The sequence below is a fragment of the Entelurus aequoreus genome, linkage group LG18, assembly GCF_033978785.1.
Source record: "Entelurus aequoreus isolate RoL-2023_Sb linkage group LG18, RoL_Eaeq_v1.1, whole genome shotgun sequence".
Classification (NCBI taxonomy): domain Eukaryota; kingdom Metazoa; phylum Chordata; class Actinopteri; order Syngnathiformes; family Syngnathidae; genus Entelurus; species Entelurus aequoreus.
Window position 1 is genome coordinate 2,445,048 of NC_084748.1, and position 13,631 is coordinate 2,458,678.

At 29.1% G+C, this 13,631-nt stretch overlaps 1 protein-coding gene across 12 annotated transcripts in view; it reads left to right on the top strand.

Annotated features, from left to right (window-relative positions):
• The window catches only part of doc2d (double C2-like domains, delta), a 240,410-nt gene that overhangs the window by 225,770 nt on the left and 1,009 nt on the right, over positions 1-13,631 (top strand). For 11 of the 12 annotated variants that reach the window (XM_062026274.1, XM_062026269.1, XM_062026270.1 and 8 more), the window contains one exon: positions 10,771-11,268. In XM_062026274.1, coding sequence (XP_061882258.1) covers positions 10,771-11,057 — 287 coding nt within the window. In that variant the 3' untranslated portion in view covers positions 11,058-11,268. Of the gene's footprint in view, positions 1-10,770; positions 11,269-13,631 lie in introns of those variants that run through there. The other variant, XM_062026282.1, reaches the window with a different exon arrangement.

The following is a 13,631-nucleotide window of genomic DNA, read 5'->3' on the forward strand; positions in this document are numbered from 1 at the left end:
TATATATATGTATATATATATTATATGTATATATATATATATATTATATGTACATATATATATATATTATATGTATATATATATATATGTATATATATATATGTATATATATATATATATATTATATGTATATATATATATATATATATATATATATATATATATTATATGTATATATATATATATATATATATATATATATATATATATATATATATATATATATATATATATATATATATATATATATATATATATATATATGAACAGGGGCGCCGAAAAGGGGGGGTAAAGGAGACGGATTCTAGGGGCCCATGATGGAGGGGGGCCCAGAGAGGCCCCTAATGATGATGAAATTATAATACAGGGGGCCCTGTAAAGATTCTTTTCATGGGGCCCAAAATCCCTAGCGGCGCCCCTGTAAATATACTCTCCTCTTAACCACGCCCTTAGCCACGCCCCCCTCCCCAAACACGCCCCCCCCAGACATTTTTTTGTTGTCCCCTTTATTTAGAAAAGTGTCCAAATACATTCTGGTGCCGGTACCAAAGTAGTGGTATGGGGACAAGCCTACTCTAAAGTGTGTCACACCAAGTGTTGCTGAAGTGAGGGTTGTGGTCTCTTGGAGGAGTGTGTGTTTGTGCGTCTGCATGTGTTTGTGGGTGTGCACAGCCAGCGTTTTGTGGTGACTCCACCTGTGCAATATCCATCAATAAAGGATGCAACTTTTACGTCACGCAGTCATTTTATCTCCTTTTGCAATGTAGCACTTCATTTATGCCAATAGACCAAAGACACACAATCAACATCCACCATCCTTTATGTGCTGGCTTCTTTCCATCCTCCTCATGAACATGAACATAAACATGAACATGAACATAAACATGAACATGAACATAAACAAACATAAACATAAACATGAACATAAACATAAACATGAACATGAACAAACATGAACATGAACAAACATGAACATGAACATAAACAAACATGAACATAAACAAACATGAACATAAACAAACATGAACATGAACATAAACAAACATGAACATAAACATAAACAAACATGAACATAAACATGAACATAAACATAAACAAACATGAACATAAACATGAACATGAACAAACATGAACATAAACATTAACATAAACATAAACATGAACATGAACATGAACATAAACAAACATGAACATGAACATAAACAAACATGAACATAAACATGAACATAAACAAACATAAACATGAACATAAACAAACATGAACATAAACATGTACAAACATGAACATAAACATGAACATAAACATAAACATGAACATGAACATAAACAAACATGAACATAAACAAACAGGAACATGAACATAAACAAACATGAACATAAACATGAACATAAACAAACATGAACATAAACATGAACATAAACAAACATGAACATAAACATGAACATGAACAAACATGAACATAAACATGAACATAAACATGAACATAAACAAACATGAACATAAACATGAACATAAACAAACATAAACATGAACATAAACAAACATGAACATGAACATAAACATGAACATAAACAAACATGAACATAAACATGAACATGAACATAAACAAACATGAACATAAACATAAACATGAACATAAACATGAACATAAACAAACATGAACATGAACATAAACAAACATTAACATAAACATGAACATAAACAAACATGAACATAAACATGAACATAAACAAACATGAACATAAACATGAACAAACATGAACATGAACATAAACATAAACATGAACATAAACAAACATGAACATAAACAGACATGAACATAAACATAAACATGAACATAAACAAACATGAACATAAACAAACATGAACATAAACATGAACATAAACAAACATAAACATGAACATGAACATAAACAAACATGAACATGAACATAAACAAACATGAACATGAACATAAACATGAACATGAACATGAACATAAACAAACATGAACATAAACATGAACATAAACAAACATGAACATAAACAAACATGAACATAAACAAACATGAACATAAACATGAACACGAACAAACATGAACATAAACAAACATGAACATAAACATAAACAAACATGAACATAAACATGAACATGAACATGGGCTTGATTCACACGCTGGTGAAGTGGCGACGATCCAAGTCTGGCTGTGGAAAGAAGGTAGAAACCGAAACACGTTTAAAGGGGAACTGCACTTTATTTGGGGGGAGGAGGAGGAGGGTTAGCCTATCATTCACAATCCTTATTCAAGACTAGCGCACGCGTTTTTCTTTTTGTATGCATTCTAAGCCGTAAAATATGGCAAGTAGGAAGCAGCTAAGTATGCAGCTGATGGTAGCGCACTACTCCGCCACATGAAGGCCTTCAGAAAACATCCGAGAGCCGCCAACAATACTCCGTTTACATCTCCTGACTTGAATATTCACTGTTTGTGATATTGTTATTACAAGTGCTGACGCAGACTAACTATTTTTAGAGACGTGGTGCTCAGAGAGAGCTAACGAGCTCCATTATTGATCACCCTTCTCACCTGGATAGTAGAAGGTTGTGGACATAAACCGGAAAGTTGGTCAACTTTGGCATCCAACTTATGTCCTGGACGCCCTGCCTTCATCCCGCGCCACACGGGGATGCAAACCCTGCTTGAGCGCACTCGGCTCGGTAGTCGGCGCGCTCCCCGTGCAAAATGGGAGGGGTTGCATTGGTGCCGTGACCCGGATTGGGGGTGAGTGTGTCTGCGCCGTGTGTACGCTAGTGAACCTCACTACCCCAACCACTTCAAGAGTGTGCTGGCACCCGAGTTAGACTTTTAGCTCAGTGGTCAGCACGCTCGCCTCTCATGCAGACAACCAGGATCCGCGCCACCGTGCAGAACTGGATAACGGCAAGGGGCCCAAACACCTGCTCGGAGATGGAAGTAAAAAGGCTGGTTTGCGGCACCTCCTTTTGTTTTTTAACCTGCTTGAGGATTAGGATTAATTCTTCATCTGAGCCGAAAGATGTAAACATCCCATCAGAGCAGACATTGTACAGTAAGTGATTGTTTTATGATGTTCATAGTTTGTATTTCTTGTTTAGCACTTAGCAATACTGCTGCATGATGCTTAGTGATTGACTAAAGTTGGATATGTTTAGCACACAGCTTCTAAAACTTGGAGGTCATCCTCCTTATATTCAGCCTCAAAAATAGAAGTTTCTGGATCATCATTTGTCCCAAAGTAGTCTTTGTTGTCTCTCATGAAGTCTGTCATGATTAGTAGTCTTCTTGTTGTTGTTGAAAGAAAAGTGAATGTTGTGATGTGTCTGTGAAATTAATTGTGTAAATATTACATGTTATTATAAATGTTACTAGATACTACATATATACTTACATCATGTATATATTACATATTATTATGAATGTTACTACATGACATATATACTTACATCATGTATATATTACATGTTATTATGAATGTTACGAGATACTACATATATACTTACATCATGTATATATTATAATTAATGTTACTACATGACATACTGTATATACTTGTTATTATGAATGTTACTACATGACATATATACTTACATCATGTATATATTACATGTTATTATGAATGTTACTACATGACATATATACTTACATCATGTATATATTACATGTTATTATGAATGTTACTACATGACATATATACTTACATCATGTATATATTACATGTTATTATGAATGTTACTACATGACATATATACTTACATCATGTATATATTACTTGTTATTATGAATGTTACTACATGACATATATACTTACATCATGTATATATTACATGTTATTATGAATGTTACTACATGACATATATACTTACATCATGTATATATTACATGTTATTATGAATGTTACTACATGACATTTATACTTACATCATGTATATATTACATGTTATTATGAATGTTACTACATGACATATATACTTACATCATGTATATATTACATGTTATTATGAATGTTACTACATGACATATATACTTACATCATGTATATATTACATGTTATTATGAATGTTACTACATGACATATATACTTACATCATGTATATATTACATGTTATTATGAATGTTACTACATGACATATATACTTACATCATGTATATATTATTATTAATGTTACTACATGACATACTGTATATACTTGTTATTATGAATGTTACTACATGACATATATACTTACATCGTGTATATATTACATGTTATTATGAATGTTACTACATGACATATATACTTACATCATGTATATATTACATGTTATTATGAATGTTACCTCATGACATATATACTTACATCATGTATATATTACATGTTATTATGAATGTTACTACATGACATATATACTTACATCATGTATATATTACATGTTATTATGAATGTTACTACATGACATATACACTTACATCATGTATATATTACATGTTCTTATGAATGTTACTACATGACATATACACTTACATCATGTATATATTACATGTTATTATGAATGTTACTACATGACATATATACTTACATCATGTATATATTACATGTTATTATGAATGTTACTACATGACATATATACTTACATCATGTATTTATTACATGTTTTTATGAATGTTACTACATGACATATACTTACATCATGTATATATTACATGTTATTATGAATGTTACTACATGACATATATACTTACATCATGTATATATTACATGTTATTATGAATGTTACTACATGACATATATACTTACATCATGTATATATTACATGTTATTATGAATGTTACTACATGACATGTATACTTACATCATGTATATATTACATGTTATTATGAATATTACTACATGACATGTATACTTACATCATGTATATATTACATGTTATTATGAATGTTACTACATGACATATATACTTACATCATGTATATATTACATGTTATTATGAATATTACTACATGACATGTATACTTACATCATGTATATATTACATGTTATTATGAATGTTACTACATGACATATATACTTACATCATGTATATATTACATGTTATTATGAATGTTACTACATGACATATACACTTACATCATGTATATATTACATGTTATTATGAATGTTACTACATGACATATATACTTACATCATGTATATATTACATGTTATTATGAATGTTACTACATGACATATATACTTACATCATGTATATATTACATGTTATTATGAATGTTACTACATGACATATATACTTACATCATGTATATATTACATGTTTTTATGAATGTTACTACATGACATATACTTACATCATGTATATATTATATGTTATTATAAATGTTACTACATGACATATACACTTACATCATGTATATATTACATGTTATTATGAATGTTACTACATGACGTATATACTTACATCATGTATATATTACATGTTATTATGAATGTTACTACATGACATATATACTTACATCATGTATATATTACATGTTATTATGAATGTTACTACATGACGTGTATACTTACATCATGTATATATTACATGTTATTATGAATGTTACTACATGACATATATACTTACATCATGTATATATTACATGTTATTATGGATGTTACTACATGACGTGTATACTTACATCATGTATATATTACATGTTATTATGAATGTTACTACTTGACATATATACTTACATCATGTATATATTACATGTTATTATGAATGTTACTACATGACATATATACTTACATCATGTATATATTACATGTTATTATGAATGTTACTACATGACATATATACTTACATCATGTATATATTACATGTTTTTATGAATGTTACTACATGACATATACTTACATCATGTATATATTACATGTTATTATGAATGTTACTACATGACATATACACTTACATCATGTATATATTACATGTTCTTATGAATGTTACTACATGACATATACACTTACATCATGTATATATTACATGTTATTATGAATGTTACTACATGACATATATACTTACATCATGTATATATTACATGTTATTATGAATGTTACTACATGACATATATACTTACATCATGTATTTATTACATGTTTTTATGAATGTTACTACATGACATATACTTACATCATGTATATATTACATGTTATTATGAATGTTACTACATGACATATATACTTACATCATGTATATATTACATGTTATTATGAATGTTACTACATGACATATATACTTACATCATGTATATATTACATGTTATTATGAATGTTACTACATGACATGTATACTTACATCATGTATATATTACATGTTATTATGAATATTACTACATGACATGTATACTTACATCATGTATATATTACATGTTATTATGAATGTTACTACATGACATATATACTTACATCATGTATATATTACATGTTATTATGAATATTACTACATGACATGTATACTTACATCATGTATATATTACATGTTATTATGAATGTTACTACATGACATATATACTTACATCATGTATATATTACATGTTATTATGAATGTTACTACATGACATATACACTTACATCATGTATATATTACATGTTATTATGAATGTTACTACATGACATATATACTTACATCATGTATATATTACATGTTATTATGAATGTTACTACATGACATATATACTTACATCATGTATATATTACATGTTATTATGAATGTTACTACATGACATATATACTTACATCATGTATATATTACATGTTTTTATGAATGTTACTACATGACATATACTTACATCATGTATATATTATATGTTATTATAAATGTTACTACATGACATATACACTTACATCATGTATATATTACATGTTATTATGAATGTTACTACATGACGTATATACTTACATCATGTATATATTACATGTTATTATGAATGTTACTACATGACATATATACTTACATCATGTATATATTACATGTTATTATGAATGTTACTACATGACGTGTATACTTACATCATGTATATATTACATGTTATTATGAATGTTACTACATGACATATATACTTACATCATGTATATATTACATGTTATTATGGATGTTACTACATGACGTGTATACTTACATCATGTATATATTACATGTTATTATGAATGTTACTACTTGACATATATACTTACATCATGTATATATTACATGTTATTATGAATGTTACTACATGACATATATACTTACATCATGTATATATTACATGTTATTATGAATGTTACTACATGACATATATACTTACATCATGTATATATTACATGTTTTTATGAATGTTACTACATGACATATACTTACATCATGTATATATTACATGTTATTATGAATGTTACTACATGACATATACACTTACATCATGTATATATTACATGTTATTATGAATGTTACTACATGACATATATACTTACATCATGTATATATTACATGTTATTATGAATGTTACTACATGACATATATACTTACATCATGTATATATTACATGTTATTATGAATGTTACTACATGACATATATACTTACATCATGTATATATTACATGTTATTATGAATGTTACTACATGACATATATACTTACATCATGTATATATTACATGTTATTATGAATGTTACTACATGACATGTATACTTACATCATGTATATATTACATGTTATTATGAATGTTACTACATGACGTGTATACTTACATCATGTATATATTACATGTTATTATGAATGTTACTACATGACATATATACTTACATCATGTATATATTACATGTTATTATGAATGTTACTACATGACGTGTATACTTACATCATGTATATATTACATGTTATTATGAATGTTACTACATGACATATATACTTACATCATGTATATATTACATGTTATTATGAATGTTACTACATGACATGTATACTTACATCATGTATATATTACATGTTATTATGAATGTTACTACATGACATATATACTTACATCATGTATATATTACATGTTATTATGAATGTTACTACATGACGTGTATACGTACATCATGTATATATTACATGTTATTATGAATGTTACTACATGACATATATACTTACATCATGTATATATTACATGTTATTATGAATGTTACTACATGACATATATACTTACATCATGTATATATTACATGTTATTATGAATGTTACTACATGACATATATACTTACATCATGTATATATTACATGTTATTATGAATGTTACTACATGACATATATACTTACATCATGTATATATTACATGTTATTATGAATGTTACTACATGACATATGTACTTACACCATGTATATATTACATGTTATTATGAATGTTACTACATGACATATGTACTTACATCATGTATATATTACATGTTATTATGAATGTTACTACATGACATATATACTTACATCATGTATATATTACATGTTATTATGAATGTTACTACATGACATATATACTAACAGTATATATATAAAACAATGATGGATGATTTTAGAGTGCTTTATAGGCGGAATAGAGCGACTTCTATCGGCTCCATTGTTAGCTATCTCTTGCTAGCATTTATTTATGACTTAGAATGCATAAAAGAAGAAACACATGTGTTCTTGTCTTACAAAAGGATTGTGAATAGACAAAATTTCTATTAAAAAAAAGTGCAGTTCCCCTTTAAAACAGGTGTGTGTGTGTGTGTGTGTGTGTGTGTGTGTGTGTGTGTGTGTGTGTGTGTGTGTGTGTGTGTGTGTGTGTGTGTGTGTGTGTGTGTGTGTGTGTGTGTGTGTGTCCTGAGAGGATATCGTTTATCACCACAGCTCTAACCAGGCTGTGGTCCAGGCGCATGCGCACACGCAGCGGGAGTATGTGCGTGTCCTTGGACAACCTTGTGAAAGTCTCCCTGTTGGCCACAGAAGAAAAAAGGGCTCGGATTTCAATGTTTGTTTATATGTTTTAAAAGCTCCGAACACAAGTTGGCTGGGCTTTGAGCCAACATGGCGGCTCTCGCTCCACCTTCTCTATGCATCAGGTGTGACGTCATCCACAGCCAATGGGAAGGATCGTCACACGTGCTCGTCTTTACCTGTGTGACGTCGCTGAGCAATCATCGTCAGCGTGACGTCATGTTGACGTGCGTGGCGTCCCGCCTGCCAGTCTTGATATTTATATATATTTATATATATTTATATCTTTTTGCCACTTGTAAAAGGTTCCGAGTGATGATGACGCAGGCGGAAGGAGGGATGAGAACGCTGTTGTTTCTTCATTGTCACCATGTGACTGCCATCACGTGACTGCCATCATGTGGTCATCTTGTGTCACTACACCTAATAAACTCAAGCTCTTTCAGGGTGCGTCTGCCTTTTCCTTCAAATATACGTCCACAACTTGTGTGTGTGTCCATCCATCCATCCATTTCTACCGCTTATTATATATATATATATGCAAGGTTTAGGAAAAACATATATGTATATATATATATGTATATAATATATATATATGTTTGCATACATATATGTGTTTTTCCTAAACCTTGCATATGTATGCATATATATATATATATATATATATATATATATATATATATATATATATATATATATATATATATATATATATATATATATATATATATATATATATATATATATATATATATATATATATATATATATATATATATATATATATATATATATATATATATATAATACATATATGTGTATGTAGCCGAGCTAAATTTTATTTTATTTTATTTTAATTTTGGTCAATTATTCACATCATTTTTTGTTGTGAACTTCCCCAAAAGTGTTTCTCATTGTAAATAGGTTCCACTCTATTATTTTCCGTTACATACCTTTTTGTTTCCCTGGGGGCTGATTTGGCGTCGCACCTTTGTGAGCAGCTTCAGTGAGCACTGACGCTCGGAGCTGGTAAGTCACGTTTATGTCTCTCCTTTTGTTTTTTATAAACGTTTTGGTTGTCGCTTTTAAAAGTGTTTTGTGGGAATGCACACTGTTTTGTGACTTGTTGGTGTGCGTGCGTGTTGAATTCCCGAATGGTTGTTGAATTGTTGAAAAAAACGAACTTTTGTATGCTAAAGGATGTGTGGGTTAGCTTGGTTAGCTTACTGCTAGCTGCAGTTGTTGCGGGGTCTCCTGTCTCGTGAGTGTGTGCACGGGTCAGGGGCTCTGCTGTGTGTCTGTGTGGACATCTTGTGTGCCGCTCTAGCATTAATATGTGTATATATATATATACATATATATATATATATATATATATATATATATATATATACATATATATACATATATATATATATATATATATATATATATATATATATATATATATATAATACATCTTGTGTGCTGCTGTAGCATTAATATGTATATATACATATATATACATATATATATATATATATATATATATATAATACATCTTGTGTGCTGCTGTAGCATTAATATGTATATATACATATATATACATATATATATATATATATATATATATAATACATCTTGTGTGCTGCTGTAGCATTAATATGTATATATACATATATATGTATATATACATATACATATATATATATATATATATATATATATATATATATATATATATATATATATATATATATATATATATATAATACATCTTGTGTGCTGCTGTAGCATTTATATGAGTGTGTATTTTTTTCTTTATTCTTTAGTGGAGAGGGATTCTGTTTGCCGTGGACTGTGTGTGACGCCCTATTTTTGTTTTTTTTTTCCAAAAAAAGGTATGTCTGTTATGAGTTTTTTTGGCATAGTTTATTGTATAAAAAATATAAAAAGAATTGATGTGGGTGGGAAAGATGAGGTGTATTGCTGCACATTTAAGGATAATTTTCCTTACTATATATTGTTATTTGCTGAAGTATATATTTTATATACTGTGTTTTATTTAATTAATTTATTTGAGACTATTATGTTTTTTTTACCTTTATTATTGTTATAATTATTGTTATTTCCATTTCCACGTTTAAACATATATAATTGATTTGAGTGAGCACTGACGCTCGGAGCTGTGGAGAGAGATTCCGTTTGCCGTGGACTGTGTGTGACGCCCTGTTTTTGTTTTTTTCTAAAAAAAAAGGTGAATAAATCCCCGTGATTCAACTCCGGTGTGTGTGCCTCACTAAGAAAATACACAACGCAGAACACTGACTGTTACATGTATATATGTATGCATATATATATATATATATATATATATATATATATATATATATATATATATATATATATATATATATATATATATATATATATATATATATATATATGTTTTTCCTAAACCTTGCATATATATATATATATATATACATACATATATATGTGTATATGTATGTATATATATACAGTATATGTATGTATATATATATATGTATGTATGTATATATATATATATATATAATGTATAAAATTCATTTTTCAGATTGCATGTAAACTCACAAGACCTGCACAATTTAGTCCGATCCAAACCTTATTATTCATTTCAAATAACGTTTATTGTATATATATATATATATATATATATATATATATATATATATATGCATGCAAGGTTTAGGAAAAACATTTACTAAAAATGACTTAATAAGCTTAACAATAAACGTTATTTGGAATGAATAATAAGTTTTGGATCAGACTAAATTGTGCAGGTCTTGTGAGTTTACATGCAATCTGAAAAATGAATTTTGCTCAAAATTGTATGACTTGTGTATAAGAAAGTTTCGTAAGCAAGTAAAACAAACAAGACTAAATATTGAGAAGTCAAATGAATTACTGAATTAAGTATTTTGGTTACCTTATTATGGGACTTACATTATTTCTATTGGATCACACTAAACTGTGCAAATGTACGTCATATTGCAGCCTTTGACATTTTGCGTAAAATTGTATTAATCAATTGCGTCTAAAAAAAAAAAAAAAAGTAAATAAACAAGAATTAATTATGAACTCCAAATAAAAATACTTATAACTAAAATAGATATTGAGGGAAGGAATGATTACTGAAGTATTATAAATAAATACACAACTGAATGCTGTTAAAGAAAATTAATTTAATTGCCAGTAAAAAAAAAAAAAGTTGTAAATTTGAATTGTGTGGTCCTACAACAGTCCTATTAAAATTATAACCAGTTAACTCAAGTGATTAATCACACAAAATATCACTTTCATCAAGTGTGAGCAGAGACTATTCACACAATATATTTAATAATCTATTGCAAAGACTCGACCAGGGGTCGGCAACCCGCGGCTCTAGAGCCTCTTTAGCGCCGCCCTAGTGGCTCTCTGGAGCTTTTTCAAAAATGTATGAAAAATGGAAAAAGATGAGCGGGAAAAAAAAAATTGTTTTAATATGGTTTCTGTAGGAGGACAAACATGACACAAACCTCCCTAATTGTTATAAAGCACACTGTTTATATCAAACATGCTTCACTGATATCAAGTATTTGGCGAGCGCCGTTTTGTCCTACTAATTTTGGCGGTCTTTGAACTCACCTTAGTTTGTTTACAACTTTCTCCGACCATCTAGGACGTGTTTTATGCCACTTCTTTTTCTGTCTCATTTTGTCCACCAAACTTTTAACAATGTGCATGAATGCACAAAGGTGAGTTTTGTTGATGTTATTGACTTGTGTGGAGTGCTAATCGGGCATGTTTGGTCACTGAATGACTGCAAGCTAATCGATGCTAACATGCTATTTAGGCTAGCTATATGTACATATTGCATCATTATGCCTCATTTGTAGCTATATTTGAGCTCATTTAGTTTCCTTTAAGTCCTCTTAATTAAATGTATATCTCATGACACATGTAATATGGCTTTTAATTTTTTGCGGCTCCAGACAGATTTGTTTTTGTATTTTGGGTCCAATATGGCTCTTTCAACATTTTGGGTTGCCGAACCCTGGACTAGACTTTAGGGAAAAAAATGCTCTAAAAACAAGTGAAATGAACTATTTGCTTGGACAGATCATTTGACTTAAAACATCCTAAATTAAGATTTGTATATTTAGAAATTAGAGGGACTTTTAAAAAGTGTTTTATTCTGAAAAACAAGCATTATTCAACTTCCAATGCTTCATTTAAGCATCCTGGAGATGTTGCAGAATGTGTGTGTGTGTGTGTGTGTGTGTGTGTGTGTGTGTGTGTGTGTGTGTGTGTGTGTGTGTGTGTGTGTGTGTGTGTGTGTGTGTGTGTGTGTGTGTGTGTGTGTGTGTGTGTTGTGTGTGTGTGTGTTTGTGTTTGTGACTGAAAAGAAGTAAATAGCTCTTAAAACGGGTGATGTTTGGATCGATACTAGGCCGATACCAGGTACGTATGCTGTAATATGGATTCTCAAATCAAAATATCGATACTTTTGATGCTTTATTTGAAATAATGTGTCTAATTTAAAAAAAAAAAAAGGTAATTTAAGTGTAAATTAGTTTTTATGCTAATGTTAATTTTAAATTACATGTATTGGAATACTTTTATTATTTTACTCATTTCCTTTTTTCAGGGATTGAAACATCGTTTTTGT